Genomic DNA, 22,601 nt, shown 5'->3' on the forward strand with positions numbered 1-22,601 from the left:
GCCACTCTAATCAGTTCTGGCAGGCGGGCTGAACACTGAACTCTCTCTGCAGAGCAGGTTGATGGCTGGCAGTCCTGCACTCCCACCCAGCCATTGCTGGAAGAATGAGAGCCTCCCAAAAAGCCTCCACTGCTGGCTCTGCCAAAGCCATGCTGTGAAAACAGCTTGTTCCCCTCGGGGACCCTCTGCCCTCTGCCCCCAGTACTGGGGCTGTTATTCAGGCAAAGAACTGGCGATTTCTCAGGATACCCCAATTTCCAGGATGGGATTTAAGTCATCTACAGAGAAACACATGCACAGAGGACAAATAAAGAAACAGGAAGAACAGGTGAGCCAAGCAGATCCTGTGAGGTTGAGCAGTGCCTCACTTGCCATAATATTGCCCTGTGCTTTCTGCCAAGGCACTGAAGAAAGCTGAGGCTCTGGCTCAAAGAGGAACTGTGCAAGCTGAACAGGCATATTCAGGCAATTGCAGATCTAACCAAAATGAAAGTCCTTTGAAAACATAAGGCAAGGCTCCTTCTCATGCATTAGGCATTTCCCAGGACAGGCAGCAATGGGCTCTTCAGGCTGCAGAGGAGCAAAGTCCAGACTGCTGGGACCTGGGGAGCTCTAGGATGGCAGACACCAAAGAACAGACACAATCTGTGCACAAAGGAAGAGGATGCAAAGCCTGCAGATAAAACAGTGCTCGTAGCAACACAACAGCACCAATGTGGAAGGAAATAAAAGGGAAGGTGTAAACAAGGCACAACTAGTAACCGATTTTGCTTGGCCAAATTGAGATCTCAGTTACTAAGGACAGCAAATCCAAGGACACACACCAAATTTATGCCTAGGCGGTCTTGACTATTACTGATCACAAAACCAAATCCCCCTAGTATTTTTTTCCAAACCACTAGTATTGCAAAATGGAGCAGTCTCACTCACTTTCAAACATAGGCAACTCTTTTTATTATACAGACCTTCAAAGAAAAAACTAAAAAGTCAAAGCCAGTCTTCTTGTCTTTGTCAGTATCCCCTTGACAACACACAGCACCTCACAGAATGAGACTTGCACTTTAGAAATTATTCATAAGTACTATGGATTTTTTGTAAAATGGGACCTTTTCTTGCTTCAGTTGCCAATGTTTCCATTTAACGTACTAAACACATTCCACCCTGACCACTGGGAATTGACTTAAAATAACTTGTAAATATGCTGATGTTCTCTCTCCAACAACTGCCAAACACAGCAGCCACAGAAAGGGACATTACATAACAAAAAAGGTTGAAGATGTGGCCAGGAACAGCAAAAGGAAGAAAAATTCCAGCTCTTGACCTTGGGGTTCAACAATGCTTCTGCTACATGGAGCTGTCTTCCCCCTTCACGTACATTGATAACCCAGAAGTTGTTTCACCAAAAGCAAAGAAAACAGATTTAATGAGAGTATTCAAGTCCTGTCGATCTACCCCTACTCAGTACATGCTGAGTACCTGAGGTTGCCACACCTCTGTTCAGGATCCAGAACCCTTTGTAACTGTGGGGCCCAGGGTGTCCAGGTAAATATCCAAAGGCTTCCATTTTGCCCAGGAAGTGTAGCCTGCTGGCACATGGACCATCTCATTTCCCAAGTAACAGCTTCCCAGGCGTAGACAGTCCTTTCATTTTATCTCAGGCTGTGCTAGACTGGGAGGAACCTGATGTGGGACAGTGGAGGGAGAAGAGATCCTATGGGGATGCAAAGGTCCTCCTGCTAATGGCTTTCCTAGCACAGTGTCAGGGCAGGAACTCATGGAGGGCAAGGAGAAGGCAGAAGGGGCACGGGAGCCTGTGTTTGCTGGTGTTCCCTTTGGTGGTTGCTGATTTACAGTTATGAGTCACAGGTCTGTGCAGCAAAACAGCCTCAGGCCACAAGCAGTGCTGCTCACACCCTGGTGAGCTCCACACCAGTGGCACAGCCTCCTGCTGGGACCTACATGCCCTGAACCCAGAGACTGCCACAGCAACCACCTCCAGACCCTCCTGCTCCAAGGCAGCCTCAGAGCCACCTGTCTGTACACGTCTCCAACCTCCTCTTCTTGAAGGCCTCAGCACTGGGTTTCCTTCCCACACCGAAGAATAAGCACCTGTGCATATATCCCTACATGGCCTACAAAAGTGTCACAGAAAGCTGTGAACAGTCAGACACAGGGTTTCACAAGTCCCTGGGTGCACCTGTGTTCCCCAGCTCTCCCCCTAATAGTACAGAGAGCAGCTACATGCAACCAGACTAAATAACAGGGGAGGGACTGAAAAGAAACCAAAAAGCATTTTCAGATTTCAGAGTAAGCCATCAAGCTGCAGGTCAGTTTTTATGAGACCCAAGCTCATTTGTAATGTGCTTCCTTATCCTTCCTTCCTTATCCAAACTGGCTCTGGAGGAGGCAATCCTCATGAAGGCAGGGCACAGCAGCACACCAGATTCCTCCAGCACTGCTTGTGCTTTGTGCTTCTGGGCCACTGAGCAATTAGCCAGTTCTGAAGAGACACTGAGAAAATTGGCCATGGCTGGAGCAGCACAGAAGGCTTTGAGAGAGAAGCATTTGCATGAAAATGGAGGGACTAAGAATTACACTGCTAGAAGAGTAAAACTTGACCTGTTTGGAGAGGAGAGACAAGTGCTTTTCTCTCATACAAAATGAGAACTGCTGGGATAGGAAATCTAGGGACAACAATGCTTCCCTCAGTACTAAACAGCTCACCAATCCAGGACTGATGTGACCTTGGAGAATGGATCTAATCCATAGCTTCCTTCCTTAAATACAGTTAGATGTGCAGATAGACTGCACATGTTGCGACAGAAGGAGGGAGTTCAAGTTTGTATTTCTGTATTTACATGCTGGTTGGTTGATCCCTTACACCTCCCACAGCTACAGGAAAACACTAAGGACAGAAAAAATCTCCTGATCCTTTACTCCTTCAAGTTACTCCCTTTCACCCTAGGTGATAGAAACACAAGGCTACAAAGCAGTTCATGATGAAGCATCCCACTCTCTGTTCAGAGTGTTCCAGGGCTAGAACCTGCTCTGGACATCAGTGGCAACTCAGAGAAACTCGGAACAGGCATGAACACAGGTGGTCTCTTCCTGAGACCACCTGTGTGCAGTAGGTGCTGCTGGGGAGTGTGAAGGAGAAAGAAACCTCAGGCCCCAGGAGATTTCTGTGCTGGGATACAGTGCTGGGGAGGGGGATTGAAGAGGTTGAAGAGGAGATTTCAATCACTCTCCTATTGTCTCCTTTAAAACTTATGTAAAGACACACCAACTTTCTCCAAATCCCCTTCCCTCTTTCATCTCCTTAAAACCCCAGTATCCTCCCATGGTACATCACAGTTCCCAAATCCCTCATAGACCCTGCCATCAGCTATGGCCAAAAAGCCACAGCGCTTCAGGAAACAAAACTCAGTGCTCCTTCCTTGGCTGAACAGCCTTGGGCTGGATCTGGCTGAGGGCAAACTTGTCACGGCTGCAAAGATGCAACGAGTCAGAGTCCAGAGCTGACACTGGCTGGTGTGATAAGGCACAGAGAGAGCAGAGCAGCTGCCCAGCATGTGCACATGGATGTGCAGGCTCAGAGCCAGTCCACACCCCTTGCTATCCCCACATTACACAGCATCAAACCCACAGGTGCGTGCCTGCAGCTCCTGAACATGCATAGTCCTGGCACTGTGTCCTGGTGTGGGCAAGCAGCTGTGTTCCCCTTCCCACTCCACTCCTGCCCAGCTAGACCTAGTCAATTAGGATTTACTGCCTGGGAAGAAATTCAGTTGTTACCAAGAAACAGAAAAAGAGATGCTTTGCATGTGAAGAAACCAGTAGCAGGAACAGAGATTAACATCCTAAATAATCCAAGATAAATATCCAAGACAAGTATCAGGCCAAGAAGTTGTCTGCCTCCCTGGCATTCATCCTGGGTACTGGCCAAGAAATTTGCCTTACCCTCAGCAAATTCTGTATTGCAACTTTTATTTGATCTGCTTTCTCTTCTATTCCTACTCTGCTGTGGTCTCCTAAAATTTCTAAAAAACATTGCACACTGTTTTTTTCACTATCTTCTGTTTACTTCTGGCATTGGTAGAGGTTAAGCCAGGCTACTTTAGCAGTTTTAAAAAATAAACCAAAGCCTATGAGCATACATTCTTCTGACTGTGATGACAAAATGCTTTAATTTCTTCCAACCCTCGAACGAAACCCGGAAGGCTCACTAATTAAACAGCTCTGCCCCAAACTGATTCTTCTTACAGCAATGCTTCCCTTGGGTGAACTCAACCACCAAGGTCGTTACAAATTAGAAATGATACTTTATTAGTTAAACAATTCCTGTCTGACATCCGCTGCAATATTTAAAGAGCGCTTGGAGTCTAAAAGTGGCTTGGATGACAGCGGAGAGTCACTTGTTCCTACTGCTGCATCTCAAAATACTGCAGGCATTTCTGTCCCCCCACCTCTGAGCAGAAGGATCCAAACACTAGTTTCACCTCATGGAAATAAATACAGCTTGGGGCAAGGGGATCTCTCTGTCCTGCCTCAGAGACTTAGTCTGTGGGGATAGGGCAATACCAGGACTCAATTCCCATGGCACAGACACATGGACACCCACTGTGTTTGACATCTCTTGTACACAGGACCCCTGTGCCCTCTGTGTGCCCTTGACACAAGTGCCTGGTGGGTGGCACAGACTCTGTCTCCAGCTTACTCTCAACAAGAAATGCACCTTTCCCCATAAGCCACCATGAGTTTAGGATGCCAAAACTCACAAGGAATTTTAGACCTCTTTTTAAGATTTTACTATGTGTCTTGGTGAAAGTAACTTCTGAAAACACCAGCTGAGTGCTTTCGAGAAGTTCCCCCCTTGGCATATTTGTTCTGCCAAGTGTTCATAAATGAGACTGTGCTAATATAGCTGACAGCAAAACTCAGACTATTAAATAACACTTCTTAAAGATCCCCAAGTGTTTTATGAACATGAATTAATTAAGCTGCAGGCCAACTCTGCAAATTATTTAAAGAGATCTTGAACCTTCCTTCCTTGCTCAAGGGCATGAAGAGAGGAAGGGGCCAAGGTCTGATGAGAACCAAAGCATCCTTATCATTTCCATTTCCACTTATCCACCACACCAGCTTTAACTAACAACCAAAACCCAATAAACTCAGAATGGCTGAAATTCCACCAGGATGACATTCATTCAGTCACTTTTGCAAGCTCTATCTTGCAATAGCTAAAGAATATGCAGAACATGAAGTAGACAGCACTGTGTCTATTTTTAGGGGAAGTTTAGGGTTTGGAATGATGTGGCTAATTAGAGTTCTCCCAAAACAGGTTGATTTGTCTGAGAGTTTTACTTGTCAAAAGCAATTGTCCCAGCTGTTAGAGAAGGCAACCCCCTGTGGCATCAGTGTGAAACAGAGGGGTAGTGGGGCCTGGATGAGCCCATGACTGCCCTGTCCCTTTGGCATCCTGGGTTCGGCCAGAACTCAGCAAATGGCACCTTTCTATCACCATCAGAGCTGGCAGAGCAAGACCAGGCAGCTGAGCTCACAGATGGCCCCAGCCTTCAGGGGCACTTCCTGTGGCTTTTCCACTTTGTTCTGTGGGAATCAAGTGGCAAAGAGAACAGCCTGGGGTACCCAGGTACTGAGCCAGGCATGGACAGGTTTTTCTATCTGCAAGGAGGCAGCTGGGATGTCAGGACTCCTCTGCACAGTTTTGGACCCTCTGAACTTACAAAAAGCTCTGGAAGTTCGGTGACTGTCAACTCCAGCTTGAGGAATCCCAGAAAAGAGGGAAAAGTTGAGTCATTTCACAGAGGGAAGCTGGTTGCACAGGGTAAGGGTGTAAAGAGCACACTGAGCTGATCTTTAGAGGAACCTGGATCAATACTCTGGAAATATATCTGACTTCCTACCATGCGATGATATTCTTGCAAACACAGCTGGAGGCTTGCTGCTAAGGACACAAAGGCTGGTGCTGGCAAAGGAAGGATACAGACAGGAGCACACACTGGATGGCACAGCCTGTTCTGACAGGGCTTGATGTCCCTCTGCTAAAACATTCTCTTCCATCAGCTAAATCTGCTCACCACTTGTTCACTTATGGCACTGAGCAGGCTAGGCCAGATCCATCACTTTGCCACCACACTGCATGTCATCTGTTTTAAATCCTCGTATCTTTCAGGGTGGCTGCAGTCAAGAAACCCCCACACACAACCAGTCATGCCTGAACATCCCTCCTTCCTCTCCACATGTGTGGGAAAGTTTTAGTTCAGTGTTCAGTGTCCCTCCAAACATAACCAGGTCAGCAGAAGACAGATGGTTTAATAATATCAGAGCAGCAGAGTCCATTTCCATCCCATTTATATGTTGTGTGGGATGTAGTTACATGTTGGTTTATGGTCAGCAGTAAGCACTGGAGTTACTCCTAAACTCACAGTTTAGATTGCTTTGTCAACAGCATGCAATTTGCCTTTAGAGAAGGTCAGCAAAGAGAAATGACAACATCCATAACTGAATGGAGGGCAGCTGCTGGCCACCAGGAGCGAAGGAGACATTTGAATTCACACCTGAAGGACAGGATAACATCCAGAGGGACCCAGACAAGCTCGAGGGGTGGCCAATGGGAACATCATAAAGTTCAAGGCCATGTGGAAGATGCTGCACCTGGGCTGGGACAACCCCTGGTACCAGCACAGGCTGGGCATGACCAGCCCCAGAGCAGCCCTGCCCAGAAGGGCTTGGGGGTGCTGTGGGTGAGAGGCTGCACATGGCCCAGCCATGGCACTCACAGCCCAGAGAGCCAAACGTGTCCTGGGCTGCATCCAGAGCCCCGTGGGCAGCAGGGCAGGGAGGGGATTCTGCCCCTCTGCTCTACTCTGCTCTGCTGAGAGTTCTCAGGAGTTCTGAGCAACCTGGTCTAGTGGAAGATATCCCTGCCCAGGGCAGGGGTTTGGAACTAGATGGTGTTCTAGGTCTCTCCCTGCCCAAACCCTTCTATGACTCTGGCCCACAGTTCAGTATTGCTGGGCGTTGATCAGTCCACAACTGAGATGAAGAGGAGAGCAGCCTCATTTATGTGTGTGTGACTCCTCTTCCCTGCTCAAGTCATGTGCAGACAGGGTCCAGTGCTCACCCATGCCCAGGAAGGACTCATAAATCACCAAGGAAACTTATCCTGAGCCAAACTAATGACAACACAGAGAGCTTCGATAGTCTCGGTCTGAAGTTTTGCAGGAAATAGAAAAGTGTGAAGCATATGAGAGATTCTTCTCCACAGCTTCCACAACTCAGACCCAAACAAAGTGCCATGTTTTCTATGCCTTCTCTGCACAGGGAAGATTCACATTTCCAATGGCAGCCAGCTACAGGAACCTTTTAAAAATAATTTTGAAGACTCTGGAATTACACTAGTGTGATTAGCTCCTGGCCAAAGACCCTGCCTAATACAGTAGATTAGTAGAGTATATAAAACATTTGGGAGTACATAAATAAAAGATGATCATCTTGAGAGATTGCTTTCTTGGATCAGTTCTAAAAAGCCTGAAACTGAAAGACTTCACTTAACACAAGACAACTGGATATAAGAATTGCAAGGGCATAAAAGGACATTGCATTTACAGCCATTCAACTCATAGCTGCATGAAGACCAGAAAGAAAATCCAGTAATAGATCCACGTAAGAGATGCTATCATCCTTCACAATTGGCCCTCATGGATGGGTGAAAAAACACTTCACCAACCCAAAGAGGCAAATGTATTTCCTTGCTGTCACTTGAGACAAGGATCCCAAGTCTCCTTACATGTTAGATACTGCTTGCTCATTTACAGGAAAGTAGACATGGTGGTCAGGGACAGGCTCTGATGCAGGAACACAAGAAAACAGGCAGCATGGTACTTGATTTCAAGGAGTTTTCCAAATAAAACCCAAAACTCAGAAAATGTGTGAACTTTGGGAAACAGATGAACAACTGCAGAGCTTCTGGACCAGAGCTTGTCTGGATCATGGTGATGTCTGGGAGCAGCAAACCCCCTTCCCACCAGTCCCCACTCCTTACCAGAAGCAAACTGAGTCCTCTTGCTCAAACAGGAACAGACACAAGGATTTATCATCTCAGACATCCTACCCAAAAGGCTTGAGATAATTGTGAGTACCTTGCTAGAGAGAGGAGCTCTGCCAACACCCTTGCATGGAAGGAGAGGGGACAGTGACAAAGCCTGCAGAGACCTTCTGTGGCTGGGGGAATGCAGCTCATCCTTACCTTGGGCTTCTTGCGCAGGTTGGGAGAGAGCTTCAAGCAGGTGATGAGGCCTCGTTCATCTCCAACAATGATTACAGGGTCAGCAGGATTGAACTGCACGTGTGTTGTTTTATTTTTCTTCCGGGTCACCACTAGCTGGGAGCAGAGAGGCTCAAGCTTATTAACGTTCAGATCAAACACATGGGCCTGGGGAAAAAGAAAAGCAAAGAACACAAAAGGGATTAATTAGGCAAGAGCATCTCTCAGTGACAGAATGATGGCTGGAGAAATCAGAAAGAAAAGGTCCTGTTGAAAAAACGTCCCAGCCACAGCACACAATTACCATCTGTGCTCAGGGTCTTCTTTTAAGTAACCAGTGTGCAGAAGTCAGCTGCTGCTTGTGAGAACTGCCCCTCTCCTGCAGGGGCTCACAGACAAGGACCACCTCCCTGCTGTGGGTGCAAGCCTTGGCAAGGTTCCAGCTGATCTGGGCTGGAGAAGGCTCAGAGCCAGCACTGCTAACCCCACAGACCTTAATCTCCCTTCTCAGTGTGAGTAATGAGACAAACAGGCATTAAATCAGAGTCTAACACAGATTGATGCCCAAAATGGGGAATGCTGTCAGAAATTCTCATTACTGCCTATTACAGAACTCTCTAACATTTTCAGCTTAATAATAACGATGATAAAGACACAAACCAGTAAGTAATGGGGAAGTGATGGGGACAGCCATAGTATGATTAGAGTGTACCCTGGGGTAATGCCAGAGAAGGACAGGACAGCTTGGCAGCTCACTCTAGCCCAGACACTACACCTGCACACATGTCCTTCTCCCACAGCATCAGGATAAGTGCCAGGAAATTAGCAAACGGGAAAGGTGAGGATGGAGGGAGAGAGGCCTCAGGACCCACTCAGGCAGGAGTCCCACTGGCATGGACTTCAGACCTCTGGCCCAGTGACACAGACCTGCCACATCCCCAGCTGCACAGTAATGCACATTTCATTGTGCAGAGGAAAGAGAGACAGTTACTTGAGAGAATGAATTAACTTAACATTATCTCCCAATAATTGCAATTAGCTCCAGTTACTGATACAGGCTGCAGAGGCTAATAAAACATGATGTGCCTCTCTCACCCAGGGCTGAGGTGAGCCATTTCCAGCATCCTGAATTTCTACCTGGTATCCACCATGAAGACTTTCAGCCTTATGTTTCTCTTCTCTTTTCTGTCTTCAGAAAAATTAGGAAGAGAATGCTTTATGTTAACAAGTACAGTGGGAATATAGAGGAAATTAGAACTGAACTACTTGTAAACCTCCTTCCAGCTGTGTCTTGTTTACCAGCACTTAAGAGACAAAGGCAACATGTAATTTCAACAGTATGCCATGCTGACAATTTGAATCTAGGAATTATCTGAAATCAGACAATGCTGCTCTATAAAAGCTTACTCCAAAGAGTGTGGAAGGTATCAAATCACTACATGTACTTTCCCATTATGCACCAATGAGTCAGTGAATTTTATCTGAATCCATTTATAGCATAGAGCTGGGCCAAGTGCAAGCACATGTCCCAGGCAGTCTTATGAGCTGCTGTGTCTTCATAGGAGTAAAAGTCTAGGAATTTGTGATGTCCTTAGTCTGAGCAGGAGAAAAAAGATCTTATAGATGCAAAAAATAAGAACAGGAACACTGCCTCCAGACTGAAGTAAAATAAAATGGGAAAGTGCTTCAAGAGTGGACAGGGTTGTCAAGACATATTTTGAAGAAATCCATGACAGTAGAAGGGAATAAAAAGCATCAGCCACAGACAAGGATTTGCAGTTTGGAGAGCCCTTCCCTAGTCAGCAGAAGCATAGGTGAAAGCACAGCAGCATTTTTATCTGTTCAAATTACTAGATGCTAGCATTACATTGTGAATTTTGACCTGACACTTGAGGTCTCAAAGTAACTTTAATTTTCTGCCTCTCAGCATAAATCAAGGTGGCTCTTCTGGCTTGTATTTTACACCTGCTGTCTTACTTTCTCAGAAAATAAACAAGCACTCTTTCAAGAATATATCAGTATCCCACAAGCCACACTCATTAAAGATCTGATTTCTTGCCTTCACAGAATACATTCTTATTAATTTAGTAATCTAAGAGCCTGGGAAATGCTCACTGATTGAGTAGCACCATTTAATCTAGGAAAAAAAAAAGTGGCAGGGAATTAGTGGCTAGGTTTCTTCTTGGCAGCCAGGTCTGCAGTGCTCTCTGTAAGGCTGTCAATGAACCCCCCCTCACGGATCCTGCCCAGCCCTGCACTGGAGAAAGATGGCATGGCCAAAGGCTCAGTGCTGGAGTGCTGAGCAATTTAAATTACTCTGGGTGAGGCTGTTTCTCAAAAATGTCACGAACAGCCCAGACAAGCACAATGCCTGGGACAAGAACTTGAAACCATCAGCAATGTGGAGAAGGTCAAAAGCAAACAAGTTTATGAATGTTCCTACTATAAAGCTCCTCTTTTATGAGCTTCTAAACAAATGGGCTTGTTTTCCTTTGCCAAGGGAATCGTGGAAAAGAACAAACTATTTCAGTTCTTCAGCTGGAAACATCAGCCTCCTATCAGCTGTCAGACACACCAGATGGAGGGGTGGGCCACGGGCACTGAGGAGAACTTCAGAGGCTCTGACTTAAAGACTCACAGCTACTCTTAGGAGAAAGGGAAATGGGGCCAGAGCAGCACTGCTTTTGATGCTTTGGGAGTAGCCTAAAAGGAGCACAGGGCTTCCCACAACACTTGAGGCAGGTTAACAGTGCTGCAAAGCAGCAGAGCTACATGTGGCCAGCGCCATCTGTAGAGCTGCCTTTTTGCCCAAAGAATGGAGACTGAAAACCTGCAGCTCTCCTTGAGACTCAGTCCCCTAGCCACAGAGTCCCTAGACCCCTGCTCTGCTGGCTCAGGTCCTGAAATTAAGGATTATGGAGTGGGATCCAGCTGGATCTCCCATCACAGAGAATCACTAACACAGAGTTTTCTCTCCATCCCACTGCCAGGGTGGGCCCTGCCCCAAGACCACTGCTTGCACATAGAGATGACCTCTCAAGTCTTGCCAGATGAGCCTTCTCAGAGTCTGTGACCCAGAGAAGAGCAGCCATGACCCACACAAGTGCTACCCAACCCCATGTGTGACTCAAGTATCAAATTCATGGGGAGCCAGGACGACCAGAGCCAGAACCATGTCCAGACCCTCCTTCATGCAGCACAGGTTCCAGGGCAGGCACCCATCCAGCAGCACCCAGACAAGAACTGATACTCAGACACTGTCAAGCAGCTGGTACAAAAGGGCATTTTTATAAAATATTACTTGTGTCATTATCCTTTCAGAGTTTACAAACCAGTGAGAGTCCTTTTCTTTTCTGCCAGCTCTACATGCCTCTTCTCATGCTGTTGAGGCTGGTCCCTCACTGAAGGTGCTGAGACCTGGGGCCATCACATTTGCTCACCCACATTTGTTCATCCAGGACCAATTTAGAAACTAAAGAGTGAAGGTTTCAAACCTCTGGTTTTTAGACCACAAAAATGTTTCCATTTTGGTGTACATCAGCAGGGAAGGAAGCAAAAGCCTCCTGACAAACTCATTTCAATACCTTCTGCAGATTTCGTAGAAACAAGTGAGGAATGTGGAGCGCCTGCTGCTTGCAGACCACAGCAGACACCTTATTTTTTTCTGCTAATGAGCTAAAAAAACAGTGAGTAAGGGCATTTCAGTTCTTTTTTACAGATTACTTAGAAACAATATGTGGTCACTTGCTTAAAGGAACATAAATCAGACTCCAAGAACAAGAAACATGGAAAAAGACACAAAGAGAGAAGTAAAAAATCTAAAAATGTCAGAAAAAGGAAAGTGCAAGAATTCCCTTCTGTTTCACCCATGACTACAGGAGAATAAAACTCTGGACAGTAACCAATTACTCTGACAGCAATTTTATTTATGATCCTTGTAAACTTCAGTGCCTGTTCCAAGAAAGTACAGGAGAAGATGTAGCATCTTCCAGATGAAGCCCAAGCTGCTGAGTTAAGCAGCTCCTTGCAGCATGGGGATTTATGAGCTGGTATCAACCACAATCAAAAGAAACCTGGACCCACAGTACTGAAGTGCTGGACAGGCTGGTAGTAGATAAGTCAGGCAGATGTTCAAAGCAGATTTCTTGATGGAAGGGTAGCAATTCTGCTAATTCTCTGAAAACAAGCACTGAGCCCATTTTCCTCTGAGGTGGGACCAAGTGAATTCTGCAGTTTCTGATGCTTTTTATCCAATTAGAACAATTTTAAACTGCCATCACATTAACAACAGAGTTCCTCTTCATGCTTGATGTACAAGCAATAACGGATCTAAGTCTATTGTGTCACCATTGCAGAAAATGTTTTACATAAATGAGCTGCTTTGATGCTTGACTTCCAAACAGCCAGAGAAGAAATCCAGCTAAGTCTTATCCAGACCAACAGCTTCTCTGTCTATAAATCACACTAATGCATTCCACCTCCTAAAATCCAGCTGTTCCCCACTGCAACTCCACACAGTTCCTCCGCAAGCATGGCACAGTGCATGTCCAAGGCAAGTACCACAGCTCCAGCACCAAACCATATTCGGAGTTTTGGACTTCTTTTTCCCCACCTGCTCTACCAACTGCACTTACAGCTTGAAAGCCAGCCCAGGCTCTCATCTGCTTGGCACCTCTGGGGTGACTTGGGCCCCTCTGTCCTTACACCCTTTTGCTCCCTGTCCTGAGGCAACAGGAAGGGAAATGCAAGGGGATGTGGGGGGAAGCAGAACCCTTGGCAGAACTTCTCTGCCAGCAGAACAAACTCCTTGATTTTTGTGGCTCATGAAGAAGGGAGCTGAAGGGCTACTTTGACTGACGCTGTCTTTATTTTGTCCACAAACCCCTACTGAATCTGCCACGGCTGGGGCCTTTCCTGTACTTTTATTCTAGTCTTACAAGCCTTCCTTCCTCAGGTGGGCTAGCATGTTCAAAAACATCCTGATGGCATCCAGAACCAAGACTGGGGGGAAATATATATATGTGTAAGAACAAGGCAGATATGCCTGGTAACTTGGCAACAAAGAATAAAATCAGTGTAAGAGCAAAAGGTGGGGGATAATTTAATACCACGCTGCCCTTTACCAGTTGACATCTCTTTCAGAGCTTGGCTTTCGCTGTCCTTTTGATCGATTTAGCTCATTTTCTTGACTGAATCATGATCCCTCATCCATTCGCAAGCTCCACAGATGATTTGTTTCAAACTCTCAGGTAATACATTTAACAAGCGGGCAGGCCACCCCCAGACTCTGTCTAGCACCATGGCAGCTACTGGAGCATGCCAAAGGCACAGGGCAGGCAGGGCAGCCCAGCTTGCTCTGCCCTGGAGACTTTAGTTTGCTTGATTTCTGTAATGCCACTGTAGCAAGAACAGGTTGCAATACAGTTAATTTTCCTGAGCAGGACATTTTTTTCACTTACAAATGAATGTTGCAAGACAGTTCTTGGTCCCTCTGACACACAGGGCAGTCTGGGTCCTGGCAGGAGTAAAGGAGACCTGACTCAGAAAACATTCATTGCCTTCTGCAATGACAACACAGGAATACTGAACCTCAGTGGTCCTGATCATAAAATTCATGGCCTTTCACAGCACTTTCATGCTACTGGTGAAAGACCAAGCTCCAGCTCTGTTACAGGTATGTTCAGAGGCAGCTTTCTGCTTGGAGGATGAGCAGGCATTGGGCTGAGCCAGCTGCATGTTCTGAGGTATGGGAGAGGGCTGAGCACATCTCTCTGTCCTGCAGCATCCCAGCCCGATGCTTCAGGGCACATGACACATCAGGGAAAAGAATGCCTGTCACCTGACTTAACTGTAGGGCTGCATCTCTTATCTTTTCCTCATTCAGTAAGAACTGGGTCATTCCCAATTTGACATGGTAGGAAAACAGCATCAGCCTTAGGTGATTTGACTCAGCTCCCACAAGTCAGTAAGAAATCAAAGCCTCAGCATGTAGAAGAGCTGCTATTCATTCAGACAAGCTGAGGACCATTTGGCCTCTTCTGGAAACCCCAAGACATTGTTTTGCAAGAAAGTGCTTGTTTATCCAAGCTAAATTCCTTGTCAGTCACCAGTTCTGCCAGCCTGGCTCTCCCCTGAATGCCTCAGTGATTAGGATAAAGCAGTGTTCCTGAAGTCAGCCTGTAAGCATGGGCTACATCCCCTTCCTCTGACCTACCAGCCCTGTTACTCTTAAGAACAGCATTTGATTGGTTTTATGTGACATAGCCTTAGTAAAATCTTACTAGACTGCCTGCTCCTTGATCTACCAGTGCTCACAAATAGAACAATCAATGCTTTGTCCCAGGATCTTTCTGGGTACCTTGTTTAGGCTGGCTAATCTCTTCTGCACTGTCACAGTACTGAATACTGGGCAAAGAGTCTTTCTTTCCAGTCTCCTGACACTTCCCTATTCTTACATCCACCACAAATACCTGATAAAGAACAGGGAGATGGTTTCAACCAGTCCTTTAAGTGCCCCAGGGCTCATCTCCCAAGGCTGAGCTGCCTGAATACACATCCCAGTTGTGCCAGTCCCCCTGCGCTCTCCCTGCTGTGACCCACAGTCATTCAATCCCTGGTGTCAGGCTGCAGCTTCATCTCTCCTCGTGCTGGCAGGGTCCTGGCCATGCCAGAGAGAGTCAGCACTGCAGGCTGGGGCAAGGGCAAGGGCAGGCAGTGGCACAGGAAAGGGCAGCACCACATCTGGTGGGAGAGGCACTCACTGGTCTCTGCCACCTGCACCCCATGGCAGGCCAGCAAAGCTGCTCTCAGGGCAGACACTGAACTGCCATGGTTTGGAGACTGGCATTTAAAATGAACCTGCACAGATTGCAGGTCATTATAAAATGCCAAGGAATAAAGATCAAGGTTCAGGAGCTGCTATCTCTGTACAGAACGATTTGACAGACAGCTGGAGGCTCTCAGTGGCCAAAACAACAAAAGTCCAAACTTGCAAATTCAAACCTAAGGGAGGAGCCATTCCTAGCAGTGAATTAATTAATTCATTAATTAAGACCAGAGAGGGGCAGCTTTATAAACTCTTGCAGATTCTCCTGATGGACTCTGAGCCCGCAGCAGGTCTTTATGCAAAGTCTAACAGATTAATCAACACACAAAATCTTTTGAGATGCTGTCGAAGTAATTTTTTTTGATTTACACACCCATGAAGCAGAAAAAGGCAAACTTGGTTCCTCTGTTCCTGAGTGAACTAGTTAATCTCAGTGGATCAGTTTTGTCAAAATGCCATATTTCATAATCTGAAAGAGCAATGGCTTTAGTAATGAAAAATTGGCCTGTGAGCCTGTCTGCAAAAAAAAACCAACAAACAATTCCTGTAAAGCCATCGACAAAAGGGGTTTAGATTTGACTTTGTGCTGAAACCAACTACAATGCTGATAAAGCCACTTCACCTGCAATCAGCAGCTAATGGATGTGAGTAAGCAGTAGTGTCCTGAGATGCCTGATGCTCATTTTGAGGCTTGGAGACCACTAAAGCATGCTATGATGGGAGGGGGGCTACATCAGTATAGGAGTGAGGGCTCAGAGCATGCCACAGTAAACCAAAGTCTTCCAGGCCAGCTTTATTCCCTAAAAATAGCTGCTAGTGGAGAGAAATGCTGATGTACAAAGAGTCTGGTGGCAGAGGGAGGAGAATGGGGAACAGTCTAATTGGCACAAAGTGAAGGCAGCATTAATTTTGGGACTCTGACCATCTATCTCATTGAGCACTGACATGCCACCAGCCCTTGTTCTAAAGCTGACTCTCCAGCAGTCCACATCAATCTCAAAGATTCAGCAGGGAATAAGAATGAGCCTTTTAGGTTTTGCAGCAGAAGAAAATGAACAGTTTTACAAGAAATAGCCACTTATGCTGCAAATACAATTTCAAGGCCATTTTAAGAAAGCTCCCACCTGCTTCAGCCTACTCAAAGGTCCTTTTGGGTGATGACAAAGAGACTTATGCTCATTCAGTGTCTTTACACCCCTGCAATTGCCCTGGTCATGGTGCTGAGAGCCAGGAAAAATCCTGTCCCAGCCCTGCAGAGCTAGTGGTAGCCCCACAAGGTATGGATAATCCCCCTGGGCTACTGCAGCAGGGGAGGAGGAAAGATTCAAATGCAACAAGGGCATTTGTAGTTGTGTTCTCTGCCCTGACATCTCTGAGCAAAAGTATCAGCAGATGAGAGGGCTGCTGGCACCCCTGATTCATGTCCTACAAGGAGAGGCAGGACTAAGTCAACAATACCCAGGGAAATATTTGCAAGCCTGAAAGGTTTAACAAGCCTCTTGTCTGCAGAATCATTCATGCTTTAAAGACGGAGTTTGGCTTTTGCTTCAAGTCCATGCTAAATGGGCAGCAAGTTTCTGCAGATTGCTCTGTGTACACTCACACATGTGCCAGCACTAAGCAAATGCTTCTCTCTTCACTGAGGAAGGATGGCATCAAGACCAGCTGGCAGAATAACCTTGGCATGTTATCCTGCGAGTTAGATTCAACAGAAAGCTGGTCTGCAAGGCTTCACATTCAAAACAGTTGTACAAACAGTAAAAGAGGTTTATATAAGCAGGAAAGAGCACACTTGCTTCCTGAGCAGCAGCACAAACCATTAACTAACTTCCTGAAGGTTTGGGTTGTTTAAAGTATTTCACATCTTAAAAGGTCAACAGTTTCACTAATGGGGAAAAGCCCTGGAGCAAATGTCTGACCAGTTTTCTCTGCAGAGTGAACACTGGGATGGCATTTATCTTGAGGCTATCAATATTTACTACAGATGGTTATAACAAGACCCTCCTCTTGCTGCACTAGTAATGAATAACACAGCCCACAAAAACATGAGAGAGAATGCACCTGAACTGTGCACAAGCCTGTGGTAAAACCCCTGGGATCCTCCTTTTCACACAGGATATTTCATAGGGCCCTAGGATTAGAAGGCAATTCAGGTTGAAAGAGACTCACAGAAGTCCCTAACCTTCTGCTTAAAGAAGGTCAACCCTGAGGACAGATGTGCTTTTTAAGGGCTCTGTCCAAGCTGGTCTTGAAGCCTTCCACAGACAGAAACAGCACAGCCTCTCCAAGCAAGCTATTTCACTACCTGACTGCCTTCACAGCTAAAGTTTTTTCCATATATCCAGCCCAAACCCTTCATTTCAACTCACTTCAGCTGTTGTGTGTCATCATCAGTTCATGTACTGCTGTGAAGATCTTGGCTCAAACTTCTCAATGACCTCCTTGAAGGTACTGGCAGGCTGCTGGACCCCCTCTCCAGGCTGAAAAAGCCCAGCTTGACCACACCATCAGACCCACTGCTTAGGGCAGCTATGGCCCACAGCCTGGGATCCAGCCAGCGGCACACTTGTGATATGAGTCTTTGGATTTTTAAGAGGTGTAACAATTCATGCGTGAATTCTGCACACACAGAAGTGGAGGAAATATCAATATCATTTCCTTCTTTAATGAAAGTAAAGTAAAAGAAGACCAAGAGGAAATTTCAGGAATGAATCCCAGTTTTACATGTTTCAATTATTTTTTTATACTTTAAATATAAGTTTAAGACGGACTTACAGCAAACTCCCAAAAGCAAATACTTCTAAATGCTGCAGGATTGAATTAAATCCCTTCCATTTCTCTGCCCTCTGTCCTTACAATAAGCTGACCAATATCTCCACATTTTCTGTACCCTAAATGGAAGTGTCCAGATATTCAAATCCACCTCCAGTTTTTTTTATTTCCAAAGTGGGTCTCTCATCCCAGCTAGTCTTTTTCTTCCTGACAGGCTTTTACCATCTACAACATAAGGTGTTCTCTTTTATGAATCTCTGTTTATGATCTTTCTGAAATAAAATGATCAGCAAGCAGAGCAGGAAACTAAGGAAATTAACCAGAACATGATGGAGAGCAATAGTAGCAGTTATTATCCACTGCACCAGCAGTGGAATGTGCACACTTGGGTTATTTATGAAGAGCAGTGCTGTCCAAAGCAGATGCCCAGCTGCCAACAAACACATTTTATCATAATGACCCTGATATTTACAGCTTTTATTAAATCCCTACCTCCTGAATTCATGGGGATTGAGAGATTTTTATATACTAAAATGCCCCAATTTCCAAGTCAATCTTAAGGGGCTCATACACATTTTGGACATATAGCATCAGCTCAAATAAGGAAAAGTGTTTCACAGAATGTGCCAGGTATCTCTTGAAGACTGCAATTAGGGCCTGATTTTAAAACCACCTCCAGGCAACCTTCAAATTTTGCAGGCATGATTATGTGCAGATGCCAAGACAGAGGCTGTTCACAAACAGGAGGCCTTTAATGTTTTATTTTCTGGCTTCATGTTCTATATTTTTCTGTTCTGGAGAATCATAGAGCATCCTGTTAATGCAGATTTTTTCCCCGGCATTAATGGAGCCTGCCCTTTGCAAAGCATTGAGTTATTCACAAGTGCACTCTGCTACAAAGTGGAATATGTCCTGAATAGAAAAGGCTGTAAACAACTATTTATTCCACTTCCACTGCAGATCTAGAAGGTTCTGTTCAACCATAGCAACTAAGCTATGTCTCAGACACACCCTCCTGCAGCCTGCATGGTTGGTAGCTAACACAGAGACCCAAAATTCCTGTCAGCATCAGCCCTGGCCAGCCTACTGCAGTAGGAAGGCAGGTCCTGCCTGGACCTGTCCTGCTAGCCATCCCAGTTTTGGGCTGATCCTGGTGGATGGCCACTCTCCTCAGAGTTTGGGATAGAAGGCATAAAGCAGAATTAGATCCTGTTAAATTAGGTTCTGTTTAGGATTACTGAATTAGATCCAAGGATAGCCCAGTGCGATACCCTAGTGTAGTGCTGCCAACTCAAACAGGCTATTGCCTTATCAGCAGCCTCATAGAGATTCCAGGTCCATGGAAGCTGCGGCTAATGTGGCTAGGACAAGCAGAGGGTGGGATGGGAAGACCCCACAGTGCCAACTCTTGTCAGGACTACAACAGCTTCTCTGCAGTAGGCAAAGCTCTGAGAAAGAGCTCAAGTGGCCTGAGGCACCTCTAGAGATGAACTCACTGCCAAAACTTGACCATGTAAGTCGGAAATTCAAGTACACACAGTGTTTACCCTCCATCTGTTCACGCTGCCCAGCACGTATCCCTGCCTGCAGACATCTCCATCCTTTTCCCCACAGTTAGGCACCAGGACACAGCTGGGATACCCACAGCTCTCAGCCCTGCTTATCCTAGCACTCAACCAAAGCTATGACTGCCAGCAGAATCCTTGCACACACAATGTCACTTGTGGAAAACAAGTCTGAGGATGTGACTGATGCACTGAAAACACTCACTGCCTTCATGCAGGCCCTTCATTTGGTGTATGGGAGACTGGGGACAGACAGATTCACAAAAGAAGGACGCAATCCTGACCCTGGCTGGGAAGGAAGAGCATCAACATTCTGTAGGCTGTGGCATCCTGAGCTTTCCAGGGACAACAGGTGACCTAGTGAAGAGATTTCTATTGCTTAGGAGAGACAAATTCACAGCCTGAGCCAGTCTATCAGTGAAATTATTTTCTTGCTATAATATAAAGGTTAAACTACAATGAAGTAGCCAAGGCATCCATTCAATGATAGGGATACATAAAGGCTATCCTTTTGCTAGAGCAATTCTGGCCAAACTGCACAGTCTTTCTAATTTGTAGCAGCTAAACATAAAGCTCATGGTATTAGAGCAATGCACTCTTACAGTATTCAACAAGTATTGATGGATAGCTACATGTCCTGGCTACTTGCCAACCCAAATTAACCATCTGAGCTACTGCAAGACTTGGCTAGAGGCAAAAATAAAACTGCCATCATACCAGTTTAGGACTGATCTACAGAGTTCATTACCAAACTATTACTCTTAGGGACAGCCTCACATGGTGGAAAAATGTTGATTTTATCTAAACAGAACAAAGTTCTATGAGCTGACCCTGGGCATATTACTATAAATGATTTTTAAATATCAGTGTAAGTATATAACCACTTTATTTTACTGTTGCTCTACACCTTTAAAGCTCAGAATCAACGCCCTGATGTCAGCTTGTATAGGGGAGTTCTGATCTGGAACGTTATCTCTCCATCCCCAGGGATGTACTGGGGATTTCATATTGAGGAAATTCAGTGTTTTAGTCATGCATAACCATGTGCAAGCTGCACACCTGCACTCACATGGTTAACAAGAGAGCGGGGAAGGACTTGTATGCATTTGCAACACCTACTTGGAGAAGGACTGAGAGATTAATGCCCAGGGATGTGTGTGCCAAAGGTAGGAAAGCATAGAAAAGGGTGGGTTCCTGCTGGTGGCTCCCTGATATGCCTGGCCAGGACTGGGCTGGCCCCTTCCCATGCTCAGCCCTAATCTCCTTTGACTTCCTCTCAGCTTGAATCAGAGCAGTATTGTTCCCAGCCTCTCACCTGGCCATCAATGGTGACTGCAGCAAACACTGTGGAGGAGTAAGGAGACCACGCAACATCCCCCACAGCAGTAGCCAGGTCATAAACAAACAGTGGAGTCCTATAAAAAAAGACACAGAGAGAAGAATTCATATAAACACATGCCACTCTGGAAGTGTAACACTGAGCCATGAACACCTGGCTGTTGCAGAAGTGGGAGATGGGGTATTTCTCTATGTCAGATAACAGCCAGGGTCTGAGCCAAGGGGAAAGCTGAGCATGAATACAAGTGGGTCAGGATTTGACCTGCTGCAATGAGAAGAGAGGTAGCATCTTTCTTTCTTTGTTTCTTTCTCTCTCTCTCTCTCTCTCTCTCTCTCTCTCTCTCTCTTTCTCTCCTTCTCTCTTTCTGAAAGCATTTTGAAAACTTCTTCTCAACACACACAGCAAGATGGAGTCTCTCTGGTTAATATTAATAATCATATGGGAAAAAATTATCTGGACTTCTGTCAACAACATTGAATATTAGAGCAGTATTGGCAACAGGAAATATGTGACTGACTGATTTACAACAAAATCAATTTCCTGATTGAAACCAGACATTCCTTAACCACTAACCCTGAACTTCATTCCATATTTTAAAATGTTCCAAATTTTTTTTTTTCTTTTCTGGCTCTTAGGAGGTTTCTGGCCCCTGAAGCTAGAAACCACTCCCTGACATTTCTCTGTAGCATTTCTCTGCCACAGTAGGTCCTGCCTGAAGGAAGCCAGAGCTGAAGTAAAGCAGGCTCTGGGCTGACTATGCTGCTTGGCAAGTTACTGGAGCAGCTGATGCTATATCTTAAATCTCATACCTGGGGAGTACAAAAAAAAAAAATTTAGCATTATAAACACCTGGGAAGGAAACTGACACTAAAGTATGAACAGAGTCAACATGTGCTTCTTCTGGCATGTCAGGCTGGACCTCCTCACCCACACCAGAACCCAGCAGGACCTACTTGATGGTGTGATCCCAGATCTTGACTGTCCAGTCAGAGCTGCAGGAAATGAAGACTTTCAAATGGAAGGGATTCCAGCTGACTGTGTCCACAGCCATGTGATGGGCTTCAAAGACATCCAGAAACTGGCTTGAATAACTTTTTGAACACTGCAATGGAAATAACTACTCAGTAATCAGAGCTAGACCTCCTGAAGCTTAAATTCACGTAGGAAGATGCCTCTAATTACTTGTATGGCCTCTCAGGATCTTCTGGGCTGGCTGGGAAGAGGCGGCTGGTACCCAGAAGTGCCACAGAAAATCAATAATTTAGCACATGCTGTTTCACCCCACTTGCAGGCAACATCCTGCTCCCCCCTGCAACACACAGAGATAGGAACTGAAATTGTTTGGATTTAAACAGCCAGGCCCCTGAGACCATTCTCCAGTGTGGGAGCTATATTGCCTTCCTGCCAGCCTGGGCTCCTGCTGTGCTTCTCCTGCATAAAAGGTTCACAAGAAAGGCAGGGGAGAACATCCCTGAGCTGCTCACAGTACTGTGTTCTGCTCAGAAGCACAAATGCTCACAGCACTGTGTGCATTTGAAGTGTCACAGTTAAAACCTCCAGGAACAGTGCTCTCAGCACAAGAATGTCTTACCAGTCCCTTTGACTCTAAATACTTTGGAAAGATGCTGTAAGTCCTCTCCTATCGCCACCCTGGACAGCCTGCTCAGAGAGCCTGCCCCATTATACAACTCTGCAGCTCTTTCTGTTGTGCCACTTGAGACTTCCCAGGGCAGTCCCAGGAGGCTATCCAGGACTCAGGCATGTCCCTGACAGGCCAGGGGCCCCCACTGAATGGCAGCCAACAGCAGC

The 22,601-nt window shown here is 45.9% G+C and overlaps 1 protein-coding gene across 2 annotated transcripts in view; it reads right to left on the reverse strand.

Moving 5' to 3' along the window:
* The window catches only part of DNAI1 (dynein axonemal intermediate chain 1), a 137,164-nt gene that overhangs the window by 20,208 nt on the left and 94,355 nt on the right, over positions 1-22,601 (reverse strand). Inside the window, exons 17-19 of one of the 2 annotated variants that reach the window (XM_030968791.1) lie at positions 21,746-21,894; positions 20,769-20,868; positions 8,273-8,458 (exon numbers count right to left, since the gene is read on the reverse strand). In XM_030968791.1, coding sequence (XP_030824651.1) covers positions 8,273-8,458; positions 20,769-20,868; positions 21,746-21,894 — 435 coding nt within the window. The remainder of the gene's footprint in view (positions 1-8,272; positions 8,459-20,768; positions 20,869-21,745; positions 21,895-22,601) is intronic. The other variant, XM_030968793.1, reaches the window with a different exon arrangement.

This window comes from Camarhynchus parvulus, chromosome Z (assembly GCF_901933205.1).
Source record: "Camarhynchus parvulus chromosome Z, STF_HiC, whole genome shotgun sequence".
Taxonomy (NCBI): Eukaryota; Metazoa; Chordata; class Aves; order Passeriformes; family Thraupidae; genus Camarhynchus; species Camarhynchus parvulus.